The 27382-nt window shown below is 34.6% G+C and overlaps 3 protein-coding genes across 4 annotated transcripts in view; 1 reads left to right on the forward strand and 2 right to left on the reverse strand.

Annotated features, from left to right (window-relative positions):
* Window positions 1-329: 329 nt before the first annotated feature.
* LOC108730564 (polyubiquitin) lies at window positions 330-3027 on the forward strand. The gene is made up of 2 exons (XM_018460340.1): window positions 330-461; window positions 1410-3027. Exon 2 carries the CDS (start codon window positions 1417-1419, stop codon window positions 2794-2796), a length of 1380 nt encoding a protein of 459 aa, XP_018315842.1. The 5' UTR covers window positions 330-461; window positions 1410-1416; the 3' UTR covers window positions 2797-3027.
* Window positions 3028-3437: 410 nt separating this feature from the next.
* Window positions 3438-13248, reverse strand: LOC108730565 (Niemann-Pick C1 protein). Of its 2 annotated transcripts, XM_018460342.1 has the most exons (23): window positions 12778-13248; window positions 11980-12194; window positions 11553-11683; window positions 11327-11456; window positions 11015-11204; window positions 10820-10912; window positions 10256-10473; window positions 9902-10000; window positions 9614-9816; window positions 9104-9304; window positions 8784-8988; window positions 8454-8570; window positions 7054-7234; window positions 6837-6964; window positions 6336-6590; window positions 5929-6092; window positions 5555-5670; window positions 5244-5386; window positions 4877-5073; window positions 4489-4720; window positions 4122-4235; window positions 3824-3986; window positions 3438-3737 (listed from the first exon to the last, which is right to left on the reverse strand). In XM_018460342.1, the coding sequence occupies exons 1-23, from the start codon at window positions 12995-12997 to the stop codon at window positions 3727-3729; spliced, it is 3726 nt and encodes a 1241-aa protein (XP_018315844.1). In that variant the 5' UTR covers window positions 12998-13248; the 3' UTR covers window positions 3438-3726. The 2 variants fall into 2 exon arrangements, with proteins under 2 accessions (XP_018315844.1, XP_018315843.1); XM_018460341.1 differs by having other exon boundaries at window positions 3438-3986.
* A 7547-nt stretch (window positions 13249-20795) lies between these two features.
* Window positions 20796-27382, reverse strand: part of sif (guanine nucleotide exchange factor still life) — a 44995-nt gene continuing 38408 nt past the window's right edge. The window contains 8 exon segments of the mRNA XM_018460339.1: window positions 20796-22785; window positions 23529-23750; window positions 24335-24720; window positions 25345-25532; window positions 25629-25805; window positions 26127-26245; window positions 26329-26508; window positions 27043-27151. Coding sequence (XP_018315841.1) covers window positions 22607-22785; window positions 23529-23750; window positions 24335-24720; window positions 25345-25532; window positions 25629-25805; window positions 26127-26245; window positions 26329-26508; window positions 27043-27151 — 1560 coding nt within the window. The 3' untranslated portion in view covers window positions 20796-22606.

Consider the following 27382-nt stretch of genomic DNA (forward strand, 5'->3'; position numbering starts at 1 on the left):
TGAAGGAAACCGGTCACGCGACCCCCGTCCTGATTGGACGCGGCCATTCACATGATGAAATTTGCCACTCTCTCCCTGTGAGGGTGTTATTACATGAGTGCGGAAACACGGAAATACGGAAACGCGCAACCAATCAGTAATCGGTGAAACGCGAAACCATAACAGCGGATTGCTTCTGATTGGTTACGCGTTTCCGCATTTCCGCGTTTTCGCGCTCATGTAATAGCACCCTGAGGCTCTCTACTTTATCTTATCGGTCATTGACACGTGTGGCGCATGCGCGGGAAATGCTCTCGTCAGATGTTATTTTTTCGTGCGTTCTACGTCACTACATACTTCAATACTTTGTGAGAGCAGAAAGTTGATCGAGGTTGATCCGGTAACGCTTGTCCTTACGCCTCTTTTATCGAAGATTCTCGATTGCATCGCAAGTCAGTAGGTGCGGATCGTTTCGATTTCAGGTAAGCGATCGGTGATCCGTTTCATCATTGTACGCGAAAATCTGTCGCTGTTGCGCAGACTAGAAATTTCTGTCGACGCTATGAACCCTTCCATTTTGCCAAGTTAACAATTCCTTGCTGTCGTGCGATCGATTATATTACGTATTAGGTTTGTAACGGCAAGCTTCGAAGTGTTCGTTTGTCTTGAACACGTAAAATAACATTAGGTTTATCCTCTCTATATCAAATTTAATAGATTAGAGTATCACCGAAAAGGATGTTATTAGAAATTATTTTGTCTTTCGAACGGACGCCATTACGTGGATGGATGCTTTGCAGAGACTGCGATCTGTAAATCGTTCGTTGCTACAAATGCTACGAAGCGTAGATGTCTTTGACCTAATTTCTTCGTTAATCTAACTTTGAAGCATTTGTACCGTTAAATTGATTGTAATTGGAATCTATGACTACGATGTATTTTGTAAAGGCCTACTCAAATGAGATACATGAAACTGTAAAAGAGAAAAAAGACTTCCATTTGGTGACAAGTATTTTTCTATTTTCATTGTTCATTGAATGCCAAGAAAGATGGAATGACATTTGTGTCATTAGATAGAAATATCAAGATAATTTAATTTGTGGGAATAGATATTGTTGGAATCAAATTGATATAAAATTACTATTCTTATTTTTTCTACACTGAATTAAATCTTTTTATTCTTAAACTTGTATTTTTACGATTAAAACTTTTAATGAGTGCTTTTTATTTAATGACACAAATTGACCTAAATGTCTTTCTTGTCATTTCTTAAATAACAAAAACAATGATACTTGTGTCAGTTTGTGTCTAAATTAAATGGACAGCATCCAATAATTATTATAGTGCGACAGAATTTTACTAATAATAATATGAAAAATATTAGACTCACATTATTATAATATAATATTGTATGTGTTTCTTATTTACAGATTCATCATGCAAATCTTTGTAAAAACCCTCACTGGGAAAACCATCACCCTTGAGGTGGAAGCTTCTGACACTATAGAGAACGTCAAAGCTAAGATCCAAGACAAAGAAGGTATTCCTCCAGATCAGCAACGTTTAATCTTTGCTGGAAAGCAACTAGAGGATGGCAGAACCCTTTCCGATTACAACATCCAGAAGGAATCTACACTTCATCTTGTTCTGCGTCTTCGTGGAGGCATGCAGATCTTTGTGAAGACTCTTACGGGTAAAACCATCACCCTCGAAGTCGAAGCTTCAGACACTATTGAAAATGTGAAAGCCAAAATCCAAGACAAAGAGGGAATTCCCCCGGATCAGCAGCGTCTGATTTTTGCTGGCAAACAACTTGAAGATGGCAGAACTCTCTCTGATTATAATATTCAAAAAGAATCCACACTTCATCTGGTTCTGCGTCTTCGAGGAGGAATGCAAATCTTCGTGAAAACTCTCACCGGTAAAACCATCACCCTTGAAGTTGAAGCCTCTGACACAATAGAAAACGTAAAAGCTAAGATCCAAGACAAAGAAGGCATTCCTCCTGACCAGCAACGTTTGATCTTCGCTGGTAAACAGTTGGAAGACGGTAGGACACTCTCAGACTATAACATCCAGAAAGAATCTACTCTTCATCTGGTTCTGCGTCTTCGAGGAGGAATGCAAATCTTCGTGAAAACTCTCACCGGTAAAACCATCACTCTTGAAGTTGAAGCCTCTGACACAATAGAAAACGTAAAAGCTAAAATCCAAGACAAAGAAGGCATTCCTCCTGACCAGCAACGTTTGATCTTCGCTGGTAAACAGTTGGAAGACGGTAGGACACTCTCAGACTATAACATCCAGAAAGAATCTACTCTTCATCTGGTTCTGCGTCTTCGAGGAGGAATGCAAATCTTCGTGAAAACTCTCACCGGTAAAACCATTACCCTCGAAGTCGAAGCTTCAGACACCATTGAAAACGTAAAGGCTAAAATCCAGGACAAAGAGGGAATTCCACCGGATCAACAGCGTCTGATCTTCGCCGGTAAACAACTGGAAGATGGCAGAACTCTTTCCGACTACAACATCCAAAAAGAATCCACACTTCACTTGGTTCTGCGTCTTCGAGGAGGAATGCAAATTTTTGTGAAAACTCTCACAGGTAAAACCATCACTCTTGAAGTCGAAGCTTCAGACACTATTGAAAACGTGAAGGCCAAAATTCAGGACAAAGAAGGAATCCCTCCAGATCAACAGCGTTTAATCTTCGCTGGCAAGCAACTGGAAGACGGCAGAACTCTTTCTGATTACAACATCCAAAAAGAATCTACACTCCACTTAGTTTTACGACTTCGCGGAGGTGTGCTCTTATAAGCTGGAAATCTACAGAAAGGTCCGCTAGTCGCAAATTGAAAACGAATAGCATCAGTAGTATTGAGGTAGCATTTATATATTTAACGTTTTTTTTTTTAATTTATGTTTCAAGTAACTACATATACTTATAACATTACTTTGAAAAATATTCATGTCGAAGTACAACAAGAATGTAAGAAAGTGTAATCCAAATATATATGTAAATGAACGCATTCTTGGCTAATAAACATTAAATTGCATTAGGATTAAGCTCGAATGATTTTTTTATAAATTTTAAAGTCCAACCAGAAATTTCCTTTGTGTAGTATTTATTATATAACTTCGCAAAAATAATTTGTCGTATCGTTTGTGATACCTTTATTATAGAATTAAATACCAAGTTACATATTAAAGTAAATAATCTATTTAATTTTATTGATTTCAATGCTTATAATAGGTGAATAAATTATACCTTTCAAATGTTTAATATTACAATCATTTGAAAGATGAATACTGATAAAATTCGACAAATTCGACTATTGTTCACTTATTAATAAATAGGTAGGAATATTAATGTATTTTCTGCATTCTTAGAATTAGAAAAAAAGAAAGATTCTCACAAAAATATTTACGTTAACATACAACGCACACGACATAATAAGATAGGTTTGGTGAAAAATTGCACTAAGATTCGCTGAATATATATATACAATTATATACATGATGATTGTCACACGTTGATTAATACACGACTGTGTATCCAGTCTAATGCAAATGATATTTGAATAGCAATGCAGAAATTAAAATTTCGTAGATTCATATATTAATGAAATAATTTATGCAATAATATTGATAATCTCTAAACAAACACATAAGTCAACATGGGATGGCTGTTACATTGCTGTGCACTTTTTTTACGAGTCTTATCAGCTTCATGGAATAATAAGTATTCTATACAGGTCCTGTAATAATTAATAATTATTGCTCTTCATATCCTATTATATTTAAAAAAATTAGCGATTTCAAAATGTGATTATGCGATACTCACCAACAAAACTTAATAACACTGGTAAGAATATTAGACCGTGAGCCGCTCCAAACAGTACAATTCCCAAATACATTCTAAAATAAAAAACGCGAAAAATCTGTGTCTTTGCAAACGCCAGTACCACGATTCCTACGAATTTGGTCAAAGTAATCCCGGAGAATACCTATGAAATAGCGTAAGAACGGATTTATATTCAAAATATAATATTTTATCCAACAGAATTAGAGATTTTCTTTTTGAGGTATTTAAACTAGAAAGTGTGTATCGGTTGTGCTTCATGACATTTGATTGGACTTACAGAACTTCCCATGACGGAAAGGGCTTCCGATGCTTTACCGATCCTCGTCGTCTCTGCAGAAGTAATGTAGGAATGCACTATATGGCTGCAAAATTCTACGGAGATACCAGCTGCCTATAAAAATTCATATTTTAGCGCATAATAATAACTTAGCAAATTTATTATATGATTTAACAACTCATTTTTAAAAATATAATTATTTTAAACACATACAATATTAAATAATGATAAACTTTTATATCGTAATCTGATAACGGAGTAAATATTTCTATGTAATGGTATTATTAAATTAATGATAAAAATAATTATTTAATTATAGCTGATATCGTCTCATTGGAGAACGAGGAAAAAATAAAATTACACAAACCATAACTAAATTAACAAGAGAAACTGCGTTCAAATTGATGTTCCACCAGTACATTAGACCCGCCAAATTAATTATTATCATCAAGACAGTAAGAACGACTATCACTGCGGAGAATAATGATATTCCTGTGAGAAATAGCGTAACCACGAAGATCACAGCAAGGGATAAACCTATCGACGATAAGGTTTCCCGCCAGATAGTTAAGTACTGCTCGTAGAACACGTAGAATACACTGAAAGACGCAATGAAAAATTTATTCGATAACTAATAATGCATGATAATAAGAAAATTTTTAAAAATTAACAATTTATATTTTGCTTACCAATTTTTCAAGTTAGATAATTAATTGTAAAAGTATAGAATTCTTTTTAATTTATTGAAATCTTACCTATATGGAAATACATGAATTTCTTGATCGGACACATTAGCATTGTTGATCATGTTTGTGATGTTTTCCGATATTATCCTGGCAGCTTCTAGCGCCTCGTACCAATCTGATGATTTTTTTAAGGGCGTATGGTAACCCATGAAATACGAATCATTCACATTTGTCAGACCATACTCATCGTAATAAAAGTTTATTGCCTATTCAAACAAGAATTTTTTAATATGTTGTTATTTAAAAAATCTAATTTTTATTTATATATATAGTTTTTGCTGTTGCGTTTTTAGAATTGAAAAGAATTTATTTTGTGCATGAAAATACTTCATTTTAATTTATCAAAATGCGATAATTCCTAATAATGTTGACTTACATCGAAATAAAGGGCTTTGCCAGCTTTGGCGCATTTTTCGTCTGGAATGTCGTTCACGAAATATGGGATATACTTTCTGAAACCCGTCTCGTTCGGACGAGAGGTATCTTGATCAATGGCAATCTTGCATGGCTCACAGTCACCTATAAGTTATTTTATCGTCAAGTTAAATTTACTAAAGTTAATAAGAAAGAAAATTACGTATAAGCTTAAAGAGTATGGCATTATTGCCCGAAAATTGATATGCCCGAAAAATATTACATACAAATACGTAGACATGTATATTAATAATTTTATGTGATAATACATACCATTAGTGTGCAGACAGTAGGATTGGTTGTTCGTGTAATATCTGCAGCAGCTATCAATCGACGACCAATCGAGGTAATCATCTATCCAAGATGAAGCTGCTTTAGACAAATAGGATCTGCAATGATTAATAGATAAAATTCTTCCTGCATGAGTGATATTTTCAAGTAAATATTTTTAATTTAGCTACAAAAATTCCCCGAAAATAATTGCAAATGCCAAATTGATCAGCAGTAAAAGAGCATAAAATTAGTCCAATGAAACAAATCGATATTTTACTTTATGTTAAAAATAGAAAAGAAATTTGTTTTCTTAGTTTTTTTAATGACTGGCAACACATTTTTTGAGAATTCCTTAAATTATGAGAGTTACAAACACGGAGGATTGTTTGGAAGCCGAATATATCTGCGTGTATAAAGAATCCGTATTGCATCCTTGACCGCCGCATATGATGTTCTGTACTTCTTTCTTGCTGTAATTCAGGCCTTCTGTCAGCACAAAGTATACAGGTGGTCCCATTGAAAAAAGATCTTCCATATACTAAAAATACAATAGTTGTTACAATTATAATGCTATTTATATAACACAATATTCTGTATAATAAATGTAATATGATTTTCTAAAAATATAAAATAAATGCCTTCTCTCGAATTTTAATAAGAGAAAAAGATTTCTCGCTTCAATTTTTAAGCAACGCATAAATGATTGACTGCACGTGTTGAATTGTAATAATTATCGTCTTTATGATTTTAATTATTTTTTATATTGTTTTTTACTCTTTACCGTAAAGTATTTGAGAACGTAAGAGTCTTCGGACATCGAGAGTTTCTGGTCCAGACCAATCTCCATTTGCGGAAAGATTGTCACGTGAGTAGCGAGAGCAGCGACGAAGATCACTATGACGACAACTCTGACCGGCGTTTTCATCAGAAACGGCGTGTAGGTGCGCTCGAAGATTGCGCGAACAATACCATCGCGTTCGTCGACATTCGAGCTATTCTTGACGGAAACGCAGCAGAAAACGTCCAGGCGATTATTCTAAAAAAATATCAGATTATTTGCTTTAAAAATTGCACAAGTCAACTTTGAGAATCTCGTTAAGAATTGAAATATTGTGATCGTCATTAGGATAATTAAAATTCCTTCCAAAATTGAAATAATTATATAATGTGTGAATATAATTAAAATAATATCAATTTGCATTTGTGTATATGTGTTTATTAATTGTTAAAGACATGATTTCTCTCACAGCAAAACTATTAATAAAAATTGTTAACAATTTACCTCAGCTCTCCGGGAGTCAAGCGACAATAAAGCAACAAAAGCTGTTATTTGAAGGAGGAAATTAATTAAAATCGATACCGAGGCGTACATGGCGAAGGTATTGACCGCTGGCATTGCAGAAAATGCCCCTGAAATTTTTATTTTTTATATTAAAATTACAAGCGGGAGGAAAGGCCATACTCTTCTTTTTTTTAAATAACTTATATGATATCATTACCAATGAGGAAACAGCAACATTCGGATGTACTGGTAAGCAGCATTGAGGGTCCAACTGCAGCCAGAACTTTACTGATGTGCTCTGGAATTGTTTCGTCGACGTCTCGTGGATTTCTTTGATGATTTTGCACCAAAATGAAAATATTGTCAACTCCGACAGCTAGCACTAAGAAAGGAATTACCTGAACAATAATTTACCATTAAATTATTGTACCTGTATAAACGTCTCTATTATTAATACATTGTTTAAATTATCTAAATTACATTTGATGAATGTTTAATTTTTTTATCACGTCCATATTAATTTTGTATTATTTAAAAACGTACATTAGGAAATAATTAAATTACTTTAATATTTTTTACAAAATTATACACTTTAAATTTTATTATAGTAATTTGTTTTGCGTATTTGCAAGAAAGAGTGACTTCAAAAATCGCCTGTTTTGGAACCCTCGATTTTGCGACTGAACTCTGTATCCAATAGTACCTTATAATGAGACGTTAATCACAGAGAAGTTTCAAGTTGAGGTGATAATTGTTTTCAAAGCTGGGGAGATGGAATCAAAATCTGTTATTGAATTATCATTATACAGGTATACGAAATAATCGCCAAATGTTTCATGGGCAGATAGAGCGGACTAAACTGAGTCAAAAAGTCCTCTAACATTTTGTAATTTTTGCAGTAATTAACAAGATATTAAATACTAAAAATTGTCGAATATTAGTCTTCAATAATTTTTTACTCAAATACTATTAATTTTACAGAAAAACTGCAAGAGACAAAAATTGTTTATTTTTTTTCATAGAGCTTTAAGAATTTTTTCATAATTTTTTATCAACTTTTTAATACTGCATTTTCTTATTTTTACTAATATGAGAAAATACGGTATTAAAAAATTCTGAAAAAATTCTTAGAGTTCTATGAAAAGAAAATAACAATTTTTGTCTCTTGCAGTTTTTCTGTAAAATTGATAATATTTGAATAAAAAATTATTGAAGATCAATTTTCGACAATGTTTAGTAATTAATATCTTGTTAACTATTGCGAAAATTGCAAAATAGTAAAGGACTTTTTGATTCGCTTTAGTTTAATCCGCTTTACCTGCCCATGAAATATTTGGTTAAATGACGCTTTGAATGTAAAAAAAATCGGATTTTCGCATGGACGTAATATACGTAACACCCCCTCCAGCTATGATAACAATTGTCACCTCAACCTGAAACTTTTTTATAATTAATATCTCATTGTAGGGTATCATTTGGCACACAGTTCAGTCCAAACATTGAGAACCCAAAAACGGGCGAAAAAAATCCCTTTTTTTGGGATCATTCTTTACTTACGAGATTATGCAAATGTTCAATAAAAATTATGTTAAGTCTCTCATAAATTAATTATGATACCTCGATTGTGAGTAGAGTAGTTGGTACGCCAATATAGCCGAAAATACCAAGAGAACAAGCGACCGATGCTATAACTATGATGATTCCACCGACGCTCAATACGATTCTGCTTTTAGTCTAATTGGAAAATTATAATTAAAGCGTTTGCGTCATATGTTTATGGATGCGTTACGGATCGAATTACGCATAAAGCGCATGATGTATCATTGTATCCTTCTTTATTAATTGATAGACAATAAAGATAAATGATGCGCTTCATACATAACTCGGAGAACGCACCCTATGAGTTTTATAATTTTACGAGATCGAATGTAAAGGTATAAAACTTACGAAACAGCCAATAACGGAAGCCTTTATTTTACCGAGAGCTAAGGCGACATAAAGAAACATAACAAGGTAACTGATGACCACCGTTATCATTTCCGCTTTCGATGTCCTATCCAATTCGTCTTGTATCGATTTTTCAGTAGACCATGCGACGTCCATAAAATCAGGTCGACCATCTTGGTTCCACTTTTCCATAAAGTCGAGGAAGCTGAAATTTATAATAATCGCGCAGTTTAATACACATAATTCGTACATTAATAATTATATTATCGGTGTCATCCTCATTCAATTTTATTCTCTTTCCTCTTTTGATTTTTACGCACCGTTGTTCCCATTTGATGATTGGCACGAGATCCTTCTCATTAAGAGAATTTCTTACCAGAAACGTTAAAACTAATCCAGTCGCTTTAATGTAATCCGAAGATTCGTATTGAAATTCTCCTTCTCTCAGAAAACCTCCAATCGCTACAGCTGGTATTATGGGTCCTTTATATAGCGCCATGCAGTCTGGATTAAAAGAATTTCTGAAAGACGATTTATTAAGATTTTAAGTATAGTGGAATTTTTCAACAACTTTTATTACGCAAACTGTTATATTATACATTTGGAAGAAAGATCCAATGACTTGTTACTTTGTAAATTTGACACGTTCACATTTTTTCAAAATTGCGAAATTATTTTTTTTAAATTATTATTATCATCGAATTATTATTAATATTCTAACTTATAAATGACAAGTTAAGGAGCATTAAATTACTATCATAAATGTTTATTGAATGTGCTATTATTGCATGATTTATTAGACGTACAAACGTGAGTGTATCGATACTTACTGCATACATTTGTACAAGTAATCTAAGTAGTTAGTTTTGTATTCTTCGATCACCTCTGTTTTATTAAATTTAGTGAGATCATTTTGAAAATATCCCCATACACTTTGCACAGTGCAGAGATTAAGAGTAACTGGTCCGATAAATTCGCTTTGTACAGGAGCATAGCAGATCTTTTCTAGTCCTTCGCCGGTTTCTTGGCCTAACTGTAAACGTTAAAAATATTAGCCTCACACTTAATTATTATATTTTGAATACTGAGTAATTAATTTCTTAATTGTACCAACGTACTTGAAGAATCTGCTGCTGCAGGTCATATACGGCTAGCAAGAACTCTCTGTTAAACACTGGTCCGAACTCCATAATTCCTAATGAAGTATTATGTCTTATCTTTTGAATTAAAAAGATTTATTTTTATATTAGAAAAATCTCTTTCTCTCTCTCTCTCTTTTATTATCATATATAATATGAAAAAAATTTAAATCTTTTTAATATTTTTAAATATTAAAAAATATGTTATGGATGTTAAAAATTTAACGTTGAAAGGAATATTAGATATTATGAATTTTATTTGGATGTTTATACAAGAATGTCGGGGCTATATTAATTACTATTGTATCATAATTATTGCAACAAGTATTTTACCTTATCAAGACCAACAGACTTTATAAAGATTTGCTCGGTCCGATAAAACGGCTGGAAATGACTATCGAAATAATCCTTTTCTATTCTCGCTCTGCTATTCGCCGCCGCCCATATTTCGATGGGATTAACTGTCACCGAAAGGTGCGTGATTCCGTAACTCAGACCAAGAATGATGCACGAGATAGCGAACAAAGTGATAATGGGATATTTGGCGAACCCTGTTGAATATAGAGAACTGTTAACGTTTGTTGCTTGCGTCCAAAAATTCATTCTTTCACACATTGTATGTATAATAATATGATAAGGAAATAAATTTTTAATAATATACATATAAAAAGATAGTAATATATTTTAAACATTTTAATTTGCATTATTTAGATGTACGAGAGATGTATTATAATAACAACATTTCTTATGCGCATTTCACGCGATACAATTTTTCACAAAATTATATTGTTAAAATATATGCATAAAGAAATATTGCTATTAATAAATTTCCATCATTAAGATATCCACACTCATACACATGTAATATAAAATTATATTTATGAAAGAAATAATTACCTGTTCCCCAAGCAGCGAAAGCTACTTCAAAGACTTTTTGATAGCTTTGCCTACACTTTCTGTCAGTCTTTTTCGTTGGTGTCTTGAAAGAACCTAACAGCGCAGAAATTTAGGAATAATTTCAAATGTTAAACAGAAAGTTTTTAAAAAATTCTAATATCAATTTAAGAGAGATTGATTTTCTACTGTTCATACCATTTCTACGTTTCTTGATCACTGTGTATATGCCACCTACTATAATTGTAATCAAAATGACAAGTATAGCCGCTATGACGCCGTAGCCACTAAATTCGCCAATCATGAACGTATCGTTAGCGTCAATGTCTAATTGTATGAAGGGACACGCGATGGGGCAATCAACGCAGCTGCAGACCTTAGACGAGTTCTAACAAAATTAAATATGAAAAAAAAACATTTTAATATGCTAAATTTAAGATGAATAAATAAGTTTCAAAGTCTCTTTAATTTATGCAAGACATTAAAAGTGCTTCTTCCTCTCGCACTTACGTCATAAACCTCGCTGCAATTTTTCGTTGTAATATTCCATGGTTCGGCGCCCCATTCGTCAGCTGCGTCATAAATATAGTCTATTACGAAGGGCTTGAAAGGGTTCAATTTGCCCAAGTATTCATACCACCTTTAAGAATTATACGCCATGTATATTATGCGTGGTTTTGTTCTATTTCATTCAGTGTTTCGATAATCGCACGTGGAGATCATACCGCTTACTTACAATTTTGGGGAACATTTACTGGCTCCAAGTGAGCCGCAGCCAATGTCCATGGCCAAATTTCCGCTTGTAGGATTGATAACGTTTTTGCAGGAATCGTAAGTTCCATTTATGAATGCTTCCGTGACGTGAACCTACAATACGGTCAGCAATATTTAAATTCTATTACTGCAAATTATTTTTAACTTTGTCATCACAAATTACAATTATTTATTACAATTATTTGCTATATTTAACATATTAATTTACTATTTTTCATGTTTATTATTATTAATTGCGTTACTACGCTATTTTGTTATTTAGTCTGTAAGAGTTTAAACATGTGGTTACTATTTTTTTTTCGTTTACTATTTTTTCTATTTTTTATGCTTGGATTTATTTTTTTGAGGAAATTAGAATGTAAGAATCAAAATATACTTCTGAGGATCACCTGAGATTCGACGACATACTCTTTACCATTTTCCTCAGCACTTTTAGTCACCTTCACGAATCGACTCTGTTCAGGGCTACATGTGAAGTCGCAAATCAGTCGAAACATATTTTTTACGCAAGTCGGACACCTGCCGTAAACACTTTCCGCCATATTCATGCTGTTATCCATCGTAAGGATCTGTTTTGCATCGCAGCATGTTCGCTCTGGCGGTTCTATAGGATATCAAACACGTTCCAGTTACGTAAACGCATGTAATTAAAATTAGAGGAGAGTGAGGTGGTGAGATCGCCAAAGAAAATTAATTAATATTTACTTTTCAAATTGAGTTTTTCTAAAGTTTGTTGTAGAGTCATATAATATTATAGGATCATTATAGAAAACCATTGAAGAAATTCATTAAAACAATTATTTGCGTGGGATCAGGATGATTAGACTGTTCCAGAAAAAAGTATCAGAAAATAAAAAAATAGATAATTATATCTATAATTATCTTTTTATTTTTTGTCATGTAAAAGCTTTAAAAAACCAGATTCATTAATGATCATAAAATACAGTACGCATACATTTAAGTATGATAAAAACCTCTTATTATGTCATCATTTCATATATGAATTACCACTTGAAATTTTCATCGAATTAGAATTCTCGTAATTAAAATGATCGGTCCGACCTCCTGAGCATCATGACACCATTCTTTCCTATTCTTGAAAGCGAAGGTGTCACTTTACATCTATCAATTACCTACTGATAATCGCAACAAAGAAATTTCACAAAAACATATTTTAATATACAAACCGCCGTTTTGAAAGAAATGCGGGCATTTTTTCATTAAAACAGCTTCGACTGTCGAGTCGTTGATCGGCTGGGCTTTATTGTTCTTTGCCACGCAAGTCCGTGGAAAAAATGTCTCCCCATCTATTCCGCACTCACCGTACCACGTACAGTACTGTTCATCCGCTAAGATCAAGACGTAACACAGCGCGAGAAAAAAACCCAACACTTCCAGTCGTGTCATTTTGAGGGTGTACTTGAATAACGTTATTAATCGAATGATTTCCACCGAAAAGAACGTCCCGAAATCACTCGATTCTTAATAGCAGCCGATATCCCGTGAAGCACGAAGCAGCAATTGGACTTGTAACTTCAAGACGCTGCTATTATCATCGACAAATCAATCGCGAGCGAGATTAACGTGATAAATACCACTCTTTGACAATGTATCTCCTCGAACGAATTCCCATCTCGCGCTTCCATTCATTTCCGCAAATTATTAATCTTTCCCGCACAATAAATCTCTCCACGCGTTAAATGCTCGATTATTCACTTTAACGCAATAGATAATTTAATTTCTTCATGATATACAAACTTGAATCTAACTTCAAACTTCACGGCTTTGTTCCCGCCAAATATTCACCGTAATTCTTTCCGTAATTTTATGTAGTCACTGTAATCAACGAGATATTGCGATTATGTTTCGCTTTGCAGATTCTCTGTCTGTTTCACTTTGCGGATTGCGACTCGCCGGTCAAATTGTCGGATTTATTAATGAGAGTTTCAAGATATTTAGATATTAATTGGCATTGTATTCCCTTTCCCAGATCGAATGAACTACTGTCTCGGATTATCGACGTACATTATTATATCAAATTGTATTTGATATAATCGGGCCACCTGTCCCAACAGCTTATCATGCAGGTGAGAATTCAGTTTCCTTATCAATAGCGGAATATAGCGTAGCTGATAGACGGGGATGTTGATACCTTTTCAGCTGTTCAATTGGGATCGAATTAGATGAAATATTCATTTGTGAAAACTCATCGACAGCTGTATGTAATAATGATAATCATTACATTCTTTCGTTTTATTTTAGAAATAAATAGAATAGAAATTATAATGGAAATAAATAAATTGTTCGCTATTACATTTGGTTTTCTTCATTGTCAGTTAAAATGACCCTTTTAGATTTAACTACTTAGTTTATCTGCAATATTTATTAATCACTTCACAAAGCAATATGGAATTTTATCAAACCCCAAACACCTGTGAGTTATCGATATCTCATGAAACAATGTGATAAAGCTTTTGTATTTATATTGCAGCACAAGTTTAAAAGAATATACAATATTCGAGTATAGACGTGTAATCTTTGATAATTTTATTTTAATATTTTATTTTTATATTTTTAATATTTTAAGAACTGATTCATATTTAATAACTAATTGTACAATGTCAAATCTTAAAGAACTATAAAAAATATATACGCGATAAAAATAAGTTTTATTTTGTAAAATAAATTAAGTTATCCGATAATATTCCTTACCTGGGTAAGATTCCGGGGACTGTAAAGTGTTGATACGCATCTAAGTGACGCTTATCAATAGTTTATACTTCCTAAAATCTTACATTGAATTTTTTTACGTCGATGGTTTTGCGTTTTGGCTCCGGAATTCAAATTGGACAGGCCTTAACTATTTATGTTTTCATGCATTTATTAAGTAGTGCAGTATAGCAAATTATTTTACAAGTTTAGTGTTGGATTGTCTGTTCATCCGATTATCTGTCGCAAAATTTCTCAGAAACGACTTAATTTCTTCAAATTCTTTTATGGCATATTCATTTATGGCAATAAATACTCAAGAATCTTAACTCCATCGAGATAAAATATAAGTTAAATCAGTTGACCACAAGAAGTTTGAAAATTAAAATCAATTTTTAACGAAGTTCTTCCAATAGTTACAGATTTTTTATTGCATTGCTTAGTTAATTTGTTGCGAAGAGTTTATTTTAAATTTCAAAAAATTAAATTAAATTATCAATAAATTGTATATAATCAATGCGATAATTTGTACGATGGGAAATTCCAAAGTGAAATCAATTTGCACTGCTTATCATTGACATCATGGATAAAAAGGGAATAAAGAGACAGAACTTCCATAATGAATAATCATATTTTAATGACTCAATGATTGTACAAATGGATCACTCTTAAACGTCTCCGCATTACAACCGAGGAACAATAACAACGAATATAGCAATCATCGTAATCATAATATATTTCATTGCTAACGTACCGTTTACGTAACGAGTTTGAGAAAACGTAAAGGGTTCTTTTTATACTCTCTTGCGCATACCATATATTTCCACTCACATACGCTGCAACATTTAATTAATCTCATCCTTGGTTCTCGCCACTCAGCTCGTTTTACGCAAGAAAAAAACTCATCTCGACGTATATATCTCCGTCCTCCTTTTCTCGTTTCCTCTGGAAAGACTCATTACATCGTTACACGCTATCTCGTTTTCGTTTCATTATCACCCGCCCCCGTCCTTTCCCTCAACTGTGCCCCTAATGTCCCCTTTTCTCTCTTATATATCTTATATATTTATATATATATATATATATATAATAATCCTACTAATCCCACATTTCTCTTTGAAAATTCTCGGTGTCCCCAATAAATACCGAAGGTATCGCCCTAATCGTATATACCCCCAAATATTACTATGTTCAACGGTAGCGATAAAGTTTATATATATCTATTAATAAAATTTCTGGAAGAATGTCAATAATCATACAATAGACGATCAATCGTTCGACGATCCACTGCGTACCCGGGGGGCGAAAAATATGAAACTTGGTACTAGGCCAACTATTTGGGATACGTCTCCGAGCTAGAGTGTCTCGACCCTGTTCGATTATTGTTTTCTCCGATCTGACTTATCACCGAGGAAAGTGCGTAAATCTGGGGTTGGATTCGTCGGGAATCGCGAATAATCGGATGGTGGCTCGTTCAACCCTTTTCGCGGACTATTTTCAATCAAATACTCAATAGACATCAAGATATCCAGAAATAAATTTCTGGTATCGATATACAAAAGTTTCTCGAAAGTGTATCTAATTTTTAAACGACTATTTAACTCGCTTTCTCTGCAGAATATATTATTATTACATCTTTTTGAATGAAAAGAAAAACTTATGGAAGATTAAATATTAGAGAATTATAATATCATCTGCTATTCGATCTTTTTTCAATCTTTTCTTTTTATATATTTTATCTATTATATTTTGCATGTGGAATTTCCACGATTCGGCGAACGTAAATATGAAACAAATGATTTTTGGAGATGATACAACATACATTTCTACGCGTATCTTTAGAAATGTCTATAGTTGAATGAACCTTAACCTTTGATATCATGTTTTTACGAAATTTTTTAAATGAAAAGATAAAGATAGATAATATAAGGCGCACTATCTTAAGTTCGATTAACTCTGAATAGAGGACACCTGGCTGCGATAAGGTGGCGGCGACGAGAGGCTTTTCGTCATTTATACGTATATTATAGATACGAGAGAAGAAAGCATCCGTACTCCAAATGCACAAGAGACAATCGTGCTTACTACATTGTTTACACAGCTATGAAATGGACTTTATATTTATCAGAGATATAATGTTCATATTGTGGAAAAAGATAAATCGACTTCGCGTTTATCGCAGACCATCTAAGATGGACATCCAAGATTGTCCTCCGCGAAACTTTAGACAGAAAAATTTTCGTACGATCGTAAACTTTGTATGTCGTCTAAAAGCAGTACCATTCGATATCGCGATAGTAACTTAATTATAATCGCTATTATCCGCGCAGGAGCGACTCCTCGGGCGCGTCACGCACTTTCCTCAGCTTCTCTTTCTCGAATGTCCTCGTAGGTCCTTCGACGGGAAGGATACGGGGGTCGAGGAGAAAAAGAAACATCGACTCTCGCTCGGAGGCGCGCCTCTCTCTTGACAGAATTTATACAATAAAATTTATATATAGTAGACAATGCAATAATTCGAGCAACAGAAGGTCTTCCGTAAATTTTTTTCCTTAAATCTGCACGTGTGTTCTCGCCTATAGTAATTAGTAAGTAGGTATCTTATTTTTTTTTTCGCTGTCAGATCTTAACCGATGCCTTATTAGATATATTTCGTGTGACTGTTTCGTGTATGTGTCTCACGCGATCGCACGTAATTTGTGTCCACGTGTACGTGTCTACGTGACGAGTATCTGTTCGTTCCTGCCATCCTCTTTGTTATCATCAACGAGTATCAAGTAATTAGTTACAATTTGAAATTGGACCGATCAGAATAAATAAGAGATTAAGACTAATTAAGAGAAATCTCACTTTCGGTCAAACAGATTTTAGTGCTTAAAAATATTTCGATATGAATTAATCAAATAATTAGAACAAAATCGAATTTTAAAGCAACTAGAAATGTCTCAATTTTTCCTAGGAAAAATTACTTAAATTATACAAAACAATAAAATGATTTTAATTCGCGTCATTATTTCAGACGACAGTTTCCTATATTTTGTGCCATTTCGTTCAACCGAGCGAAAATTAATAATAACTTCATATTTCGTAAAAGTTACGATACGATTAACGAACTCGTTGCTTATCGTAAGTGATTATTCAGGAAAATCAAAGTGTAGAATCGCAGCGTTAAATTGTTCAAGTCATTCGAGATAATAATGTTATCTTGCTTTTGATGCATCAAGTTTCTACATAAATTCCCGTTCATTCACATGTGTTAAGCAATATCTTAATTCTTCCAGAGTAACTCGAAATTTTTTGTACGCGTCTTTGGAGTTGGACATAATTAGTCAGTGATTACTAATACCAGCAGTTAATCGCCCAAGTTACGCGATTATTAGTCGCGATAAGTCTGGCGATAAATCTTCATTAAGATTTCACTTTCCGACGAACTCCCGTGCTTGAACACTATTATGAATCAGTCTGATATTAATCCTACTAATTATTGCTATATGGCAATTTTGGCACCACGTTCGTCACACTTTTCCAACACGTTCTTCGATAAAAAAAGAAAGGAAGATTCTGACATTTTTTTCGAAGAACTTGTCTCCCCGAAAAAATTTCTTTTAAATGTCACGATTTTACAATCCGATTCTCTCTAACACTTTTATCTTCCTAGAGATTCTTTTTGCGTAGGATAGCAGGATCCGTACGTAATGACATACTCGATTTTAAACGGAAGAAAGAAGAAAGAGCTCTTGTCATCCTTGATCATTTTGTCATGTTCCAAGATAAATCTGGCGAACGCACGATCGATTTTTCGGCATAAAAGAATTTACAAGACGAAATCGATCCCTATTATACATTCTTGACTGCCCGCCCTCTTTTTCCTGAAAATATATAATATATATAATAGAAAATATATATATAATATATATATATAAAGAAACATTTTTCCTCGGGTTACTGACAACTTAATAAATAATTTGCGAGATATAAGCAAAGTACAAAATATTGCAATCTTTAAAAATATAAATTTAATTATTCCTCTATTAAAAATTAATACTGCTCGAATTTACACAATGAAACTCAACGGATACGAATAAAAGCATTAAAATTTATGTAAAATCGCATAACGATATTGATAATCGACTGGCAGTCAAGCCGACGAATTTTACCACTTAATGCGATTTCGCAAAAGCAACGTGTCTCAGGTATCCGCGGTGGATTCGTAAAATCGTAAGAAATCTGTGTTAAAGCACGCACACCAGATGCGTGGTAACGCGCTCGAGATGGAAGCAATATTACAGCGTTCGATAAAACATTCATTAAATGTCACGGATAAAATTCCCGCGGCTCGCGCGGCCCGCCACAAAGGAAAAGGAAAGGATCAAACGCGTCACCCGTCCCCCGTCTTCGCCTTCCTATGCACACTGTACAATAGTATTCCATCCGGTATAATTAGTAGATACTCGTATAATTACACTCCTCGGAAATATACTAATAATTGACGCGATTTCGCGAATACATATTAACGCGACTTTTTTTTTCTTTCGTATCGACGCGATCGCCTTTTTCGAAAAGCATTAATGCGGAAAATTCGTCACGTTATTAAATTCTTAGTGATTCTTCGTCGATCAATTTCAAATTTCTTGAACGAAGTCTCTTTCTGCTTTCTCTTTCTAGATGTTACGCGCAGCATCGGCGGCACGATCTCTCTCGTATATCTGTATAAACTTATAATATTATATAATATAACATTGTATAATATTATATTATTATAATATCGTAATATTACAATATTATAATATCAAAATATTATACGCTTCGCTTCAAGCACGAAATCTATAATGAGACGCACGTTCATTCGAATTACAAATCGTCACGAATAACAACGTGCTGAATATGTGCGTATATCAGTACTATGACTATATAAAATTTCATTAATCGGCAATTAAATTCTTTATTTGTTCACGATCATCGATTTGGAACGCTGAAGGAAGACGTTAACGATCTCTAAATGATAATTCCGTACACCCCTACGGTACCTTAATTTATTCCCACTAATGTATCGTTGCAGAAAGTCTCTCGAGAATTATCGCAAGCGATATCATAAAGACGCAATCGGTACTGGCATAGAGGTGTCGATACCCAATTTCAGCAAGATCCAAGCGACCTGAGGTAACGTCGAGCTGTCGTCGAGGAAGGTCTAAGCTCGCAATGTATGATTCCGAATCCGCTAGTCGGTTTCAGTGATCAACGCTAATTCCGTAGCTGGAACCGTATGAATCAATAGGTAAAAGAACAATACCAAAGTCGGAGACTTCCTCGAGCGAGAGAACCGGCGCGTCGACGTGACGTTGCCTCAAACGTCGTCAGATCCGTTCCTTTATTGTCCTATTCAGGAAACGCGATCGCCGCAAATTCGCGAACGTCTTCCTCTCGTGTTCGATAAAACTGATCGATCACGTTGCGCGCGACATCCACGTTCCTCGAGTATGCATACGGGTTTCGCAACATGCGAGGTGACGGGATATCCAGAATGTCTTTCTCTTCTTGACGAATATCCTTCGAACGCTCTTGTTCTCCGGATATTCTCCGAATATTCTCTGAATGCTCTTAGGAGTCTCAAGAAATTCTTGAGGATATTCCCGGAATATCTTGAGATATCAGCAAGAAAAAAACCATTTTTGGAATAATCTTCGTAAAGAGAGTCTTGAGAAAATATTCTTATCTTCTGAGAGAACACCCTCAATTCCCACCACCAATCGTGCATAAGTACTTGCATGTCACGTATGAAAACATGTGTATGATGTGTGAATATGTGTGTATATATATTTTTTATTTATACATATTTTTTTGGTTGTAAGTATACGTCTATGTGGATACTTTCTGTCGTCTAATTTACACGTATTAATCCCTCGATACCATTCTTAATTTATCGTAATACCCATTAACAACGCGGTATATGTGTCGGATTATCGTAAAGGGTTTCGGTGCCGATATCGTTCGCCGTCCCTAAAATTCAATATGTACGTTTTAAAGTACGAGTGTGCGCCTCTTTTCTCTCTTTCTCTCTCTCTCTCACTCTCTCTCTCTTTCTTTCTTTCTCTCTCGTTCATTCTCCCTGCACACCTTCACGGGCCTTTAGTGCATCTCGTTACGCCGGTGCATCTCATCTCGCAGCTTCGGTCTCGAGCACCATACTCACTCACTCTCTTTCTCTCTATCACTCTCTTTCTTTCTCCCTCTCTCTCTCTCTTTCTTTCTCATACGTACATATAGACTCTCTCGATTGCTCAGTCGCTCTCTTGTATCTTAAATAACGTTAAAAATAAAGTCTGCTATATTGGCGAGGATGCTCGACCCTGAAAACAGGTTAACACGCGGCGGAATAGTTTTTTTATTTCTTTTTTTTGGGGGGGAGGGGACCGTGGACGACGTTACAATCCGATTCATAAATCCATCCTTTCTCTCTTTCTCTCTCACATAGTACTCCGTATGTATAAGTATGTATACATATATTTTTTGTGTATACATATATATATGTATATATATTATATATATACATATATACATATACACAACATATCTTAATTGATTTCTCTTTAGTTGCTAAGACTTACTCGCTACGCGCGCGAATCGCTTTTTCGATCTCTCCGTTTCTTCTTCCTCTTTTCTTCTTTTTTTTTTTTCGAATGCGGATCTTATAAGTCTCTCTCTCTCTCTCTCTCGCACTGCCCTCGCAGTCCTCGCGTCATCCGGCGATCGTCATTGGCGTGACGCGCATCACGACGGTTTTGTATAATAATAAAAAAATGAGAGGGATGTGGGAGAACGGTGGTGGAACGATGGGAAACAACGTAACGAGCGCGCTTACGCGCGAGCGTTCGATCGCGAACATGGTTACGTGTAATTATAGTGACGCGGTGTGACGATAAATATCATTACATTATATACAGAGTCGATTATCTTTTCCGGATCGTCTGCGCCGCCGTCCACGCGGAAACAGGAGCGACAGCTCGATCGAGGAACGACGCCTTCGATCACTGGCGACTCTCGAAGAGGCGACCGCGAATTATCGTCTCCGGCGATGTTAAAATTATGCCGATGGATGCTATGAAATGGAGACATCCGAGAGGCGACGGTTCGACCCATCGTTCTTAAGTCTCTCAGGCACGTTGCGCTTACAACCTCGATTATTTAATCTCGCCTTAGAACTTCTCCCTTTTCTGCGTGTACTTTATATGTACAGATTGCTACATAGAGTGGCAAGCACTTTATTTTATATATAAATGCTCGATCGATATGAAAGAAATCATCTTCTTCATGTTTATAAACAAATTTTTACATATAAAAATGGATACTAAAATTTCATACTTTGTTTAACTTCAAACGCACGCTTTTAGGGATTGCCTATTAAGATTAAAGCTAAATGTTACAATAGCAATTATAACGTTAGCTGTAATAAAAACAGAGAAACGAAGCTAATAAGAAACGATGTGTATAGAACGTACGACTGAAAAAAAATTGAACCTAAACTATTCATTAAGTGAAGCAAACATCTTGGAGCTCAGGGACTTTCCATTATTCATTCTATTATTCCAGTCTTTCACGATCGACGTTTGATTACGAAGAACTAGAGCGGCTGTTCGTTAATAATTTATTATTCGCCGTTGGATTATTCGTTTTCAGAGCCAGCGATCTGCTCGGCATCGCCTCGACCTTCTACGACTTCGGGATCATCCGCGTTACGATTGTCAAAATCAAAACTATTTATCATAAATTGGGCATTCTTATCTTAATTTAATGACACATTCTTTACCTTAACTTTAATATTATGTCGTTATTTTTTTTTTATTTATTGATTTAGTTACTTAAATATGTCGACCGCCAAAAGACGCGACGAAGGAGGAAAAGATACTCGGATTCTATCAGATTCTCCAGAGCGAGGTGGAAGCCCGATCGAGCATCTCGCTTGCTCCCGTACAAACGGTGCAATCGACTGCGTCGCACACATGCACGCGAACACGGATTTCCTGCTGGAAGACGAAATGAGGAAGAGAGCGGAAGGAGAAAGCGCAGTCTTCGCGAATTTCCACGTGGGCGGCGGATGCGTGTCCCTCACATATCGTTATCGTAGTAATCGCAATAATCGAATAATTATCTCTGTGTATTACGCTTGGTGATGATAGGTGATGTCGTTGGTGATGATAATGGTAGTAGTGGTGGTGGTATTGGTGGTGGTGGTGGTGCCGATCGCGTTTAATGGCGGTGGCGGAACTTAACGGTATTATCGTTAGCGAGTCAGCCTCGATATTATTCAACTTAAACGTGATTATTAAAGTTAGGTTGTTGAGCAGAATTGTTGATTTCTATCAGAGACTTTCGGGAGGCGCTGTGGCTCGAGCTCATGTCCGCAAACTCGCCGGCCGACTTACCCTTGCGCGGCAACGTGGTGGCCTCCCCCAGGGAGGGTAGCTCCCGTGGCTTCCAAATCGGCGATCCTATCGCGATACATTAAGGATTAATGCTTTACGTGTTTTTTTTTTAAGAGAGTAAAACGATAAATCTTATTATATCTGATAAAATATATAAATATATATATTTGACTTATTACAAATGTCCTAATATTATAAAAAAATATTATAAAGATAAAGGTCTAAAATTTTACTGGATACGGATCTCAAAATAATTTTGTTGAACCATTAAAATAAATATATTGAAAACTAAAAATGATGACCAAATCTGCGAAAAAATTTGATATTTTATTAACTAGTTTCGAACAATATTTCCAATATTATTTTAATGGCCCAACAAAATTATTTTTAGATCCGTATTCAGCAAAATTTTAGACCTTTCTTTTTCAAAATTTTAAATTTTTCAGTAAAATCTTTTTCTTTCCGTGTAATATTAAATATAATTAGCGCAAAATAATTTTCAAATAAAAATTATTGCGTATCGAAAATTCTATTGGATTTCATTAAAAATTGAAAATTTCCATTCATTCATATTAATTAAAACAGAAATCGATAAACTAATATTAATACTAATAACTGATAAATTGGGGTAGATTTATTTAATTGCTATTATCGTTAATGAGAGATTGAAAGATTTCAATTGATTAGTTATTAACCAAATTTAAAAAGTTTTAATTGAGATATATAAATTTTCATTAATTAATTAATAATAAAATAGCTTTGATGTAAATTCTGGCAGACGCAAAAATACTAACGAATGATACACTCACCAAGTTCCTTGACGGTAATGGGTTGGTAATTCTCAGGCTGATGGGAAGATTGAATCAATCTAGCCTGGCTGCCAGTACTTCCCGCCGAGATAGTCGACGTAGTGCTCAGCGTCAGATGATTAGGTGTGCGGCCGAGAGTCGTCTTCTTCTCGCCTAAAAAAGCCTGCGAGTCTTCCTCACCTTCCGACTTTGTACCCGAATCCATCTCGACCTTCGCTTCGCCTAAAATCCAGAATAATAAAGCGTTGAATAATTTGTTAATAATAACATCTATTATAATTGAATATTGCATCGCTTCGTGCTTTTATTATCTTATAAACTTAAATATTTTTTAAATGAATTTAAAATATAAATAAGAAACGATAAGAAACTTATTTTTGGACCGTATATGTGAGACCACAATTGATAAACTAGAAGCCTATACCGGTCGAAGCTAGATCTTTTAATGCTTTAAATAATATTTAATGTGAATTATATACATGCTATAATTTGCACATAAACAATATTTTGTAGTCCTTCAAACTGCGCGCCGAATTTGGTTTTCCGAACTTATAAACGCAATTAAACTACTGGAATAATACGAATTAAATTAATTGACAATTTTTGATGCACGGCATCATATTAGTAAAATGTTAATGTGCTGAAAAACTGTAAATAAATTTATTGCGATAAATAAGAAACTTTTTTACACAATTAATGAATATAAATAATTAACGATTATAAGCTTATATATCAGAACCTATGCATCAAGGAAGATTTTGCTTAAAATTAAGACTTGTTTTGGGTCTTACGAGAGTTCATCTTACCGGAAGTATCGCTTATGGTCTTGCTCCTGGAGCGAAATGTTTGCTGCTGGGGAACCGGCGCGTCCTCCTGATCCTTATCCTCCGAGCTTTCGTGCTCCACTGGCTGCTTCGAGTGGCTGTATTTGCGCTTCTGCGAACTGGACAGCAGCTGCTGCTTCATCGCCTTTTTTGAAAGCGTACCCGTCAGGCCATTTCCGTTCTGCGTCTGGCCCTGACAGATCTGTTGTTTGTTAAACTTTTCCACGTGACCGGTCGACATTCGCGGTGCCATCGACATCGGCGCCTGATTCAGGTTCTGCTTCGTCGAAGGTATACTCATATTTCTCACCGACTCACGGATGATCTGCCGGATCGTCTTCAGGAACGCATTACGGAATTCTGTCGTACTGTAAATGAAAATTTGAGGCAACGTCAGGTGAGGAGATTGTCTTACTTGTTTAATCATTTGTACAATGATGAAAAATAAATCCAATTACATTCTGTTAGTATGACTGGTTATCACCTCTTTTAGAATCTCATCTTCTATCTATTTATTTGTCAAACCATTTCAACATTATCAGTCTATATATGTTGTCAGCAAATATTTTTAGAAGAAAGAAAGCACTGTATGTATATATAGATTTTAAAAAAGAATGTAAAAAGTGTAGCGGAATATATTGGTTTGCAAAATGAAAACAATTTAATTAAATAAACGAAATATTATTTAATTTAGCAGCAATTTATTCCCAATTTAACAATATTTCTTATTAATCTTCCTGTTCAATTCATAACGGCCGTAAAACTATATTAGCGTATTTGATTGCAGTCAAGTGCAATCATGGCTATGAATCAATTGTCATGGATACAGGTCAACTGTGTTATATTTTATTATTAAATTTAATAAATCGAGATGGTTTATTTTTTTAGAGAATTTTTTATTTTCGCTCGTTTTTATTTAGATTTGTTTTAATTTATATTCGTCAATTCAGTAATTATAATCAATCGATATAAGAAGAATTTTAGGAAAATACCTGTTGGATAACACGTATACTTTCTCCGATCTCCTTTGTAATTGACTTCTTAGATGAATCAGTTCCCATAAGAAGTGGGACTCCATATCCTTAGCGGAGCTGGCCCTGACCTGGACTTCTGTCACCGGGATTAGCACCTGATAACGGATGATCTCTACTTCACTTGAGTTAGTCTTCGTTGAAACTCCCTATAAAAATAGATAGACACAACGACTTCTTGAGTATTAAAAGCATTACGAAGATCCATTCATCGATATAGAAAAATGGGTCATATGGACACTGACCATGAGCTTCTTTTTCTGTCGCAACCTCTCCTTGCATAGGAACACGACGGCCGATTTAAACACGAAGCACATCGCATGTAACTCGAGACCCTTCTTTATCTTGCCGAGAAAGTCGGAAATATTGAGCCACTCGACACCGCCGTAGTACAAAAGATCGCCTGGACTTAAGTCGATCGGCTGCCAAGAAAATCGACGATATTCTAAACTATTCTCTATATAATATAATTTAAATTTACAAATTATATAAAATTATATTAAAATTACGTAATCAGAACAAGATTCTAAATTCAACGTAAAATATAACAATAACAATTAAGAAAAGTTAAAAGAGGGTTCTGTTTTTTATTTAAATTATAAAATATAATATTTTCGAAAGGTATACAACGTTATCACTCGTTAAATATGCAAAGTAGTTGAAAATTACATCTGTCTAACTAATTTTCGAATAAATTATTATATAATGTTTGTTGTACTTTCCTTCCCTAGGGATCGACTCACCTGTTTGCAGGATTTTTGGTGTTGCCTGAACAGGTGGTCGAAAATAGCGCCGTACTCTTCGTGAATTCTCTGCATCTCGTTTATGTGTTCCGCCACCTTTTCCATACCTTTGAGCGCCTCTGTAATTTACACGTTTTCGTGATTAAATCCCTAATAGCGTCTTAAGTTGTTCGTTACGGCCGCACAGCGTCGTGATAATTACCGATTAAGTGTTGGTGTTCTTCGCTTCGTTCATCGGTGAGATTCCTAAGCTGCTGTAACAGCAGCGGATACTTGAGTATTCTTTGTATAGGTTTTATCAAGTACGATTCTAAGGTCGACGAGTGTTGCTGCCGGGGATTTCTCGCTTGCAGGAACTCTTGTAAAGCTTGATTTCCCTCGTCTGAAATTGTCAATTATCTTAGATAATTATCGGGAGATTGCTTCGTTCCGTCGTAATAATAAGAAATGCGATTTGCACGAAAGGAAAAAAAAAGAATTCGTCCGGCCTGTCATTAAAATTTAGATTGTAGGACATTTCTGCATAAAATTGTTACATTTAAAATTGAATAGGCAAATGCAACACTTTAATTAGCGTATTAAATTTTCAGAAAATATAAGGTAAAATTTTGCAGAATAATAGGCGCATGACGTGGAAAATGGCCGAGCATTCTCTTTGAATGGTTAATGGCGCAGCCTCTAGCGGCACAAAAATGTCATCCACTTGCGGAAGGTTGACACGAATAATAAATCGGATAACTTTCCGGATACAATACTTTTATAGAGAGTAACTTTTATAGAGAGTAACGATTGAGGTTGAAGTTATTCCCGGCGAGTGAATTATCGATTGCGAAAGATCAGGCGTATTAATATGGACGAGGAAGTGAAGGTCGGCACTCGCGAAAAAGAGATCAAGGTATTTCAAGAAGAAACTTACTTGGATGTAAAACTTTCTGAGCCTTCGAATGACTGGCGCAAAACGAGCTGTATAGCTTGAAGTGATTTACGTAATATAAGAAGGCACTTCCAATGGAAAACAGGACTCCCTGTAACAGCCATGAAAAGTGATATGAGTTTCAGCCTCGAAGCTCATTAATCAAACATAATTTAGTGCAATATTAAATTTTGATACTAATATATCTGTGCTGTTAAAATAATAATGTATATTATTTTTCATATTTTAAGAGAAATACGAGGAAAAACTTCTAAGAATGTCTAATAATTATAATATTTATTAATAACTATATAATATTATTTTACATAATTTTTTTAAATAG

The sequence above is a fragment of the Mycetomoellerius zeteki genome, unplaced genomic scaffold (assembly GCF_001594055.1).
Source record: "Mycetomoellerius zeteki isolate Tzet28-1 unplaced genomic scaffold, Tzet1.0 scaffold933, whole genome shotgun sequence".
Lineage (NCBI taxonomy): Eukaryota > Metazoa > Arthropoda > Insecta > Hymenoptera > Formicidae > Mycetomoellerius > Mycetomoellerius zeteki.

Bases quoted from the DNA above. Each gene is read 5' to 3' on its own strand.
- LOC108730564 (XM_018460340.1), top strand. From the start codon at position 1,417: ATGCAAATCTTTGTAAAAACCCTCACTGGGAAAACCATCACCCTTGAG.
- LOC108730565 (XM_018460341.1), bottom strand. From the start codon at position 12,997: ATGACACGACTGGAAGTGTTGGGTTTTTTTCTCGCGCTGTGTTACGTC. The intron at 6,965-7,053 runs GTAATGATATCA...TAAAAATTTCAG, and splicing joins ATGTTGCTGTTTCCTCATTG to GGGCATTTTCTGCAATGCCA. The intron at 4,236-4,488 runs GTTTGTGTAATT...GAATTTTTATAG, and splicing joins CTCTTGTTAATTTAGTTATG to GCAGCTGGTATCTCCGTAGA.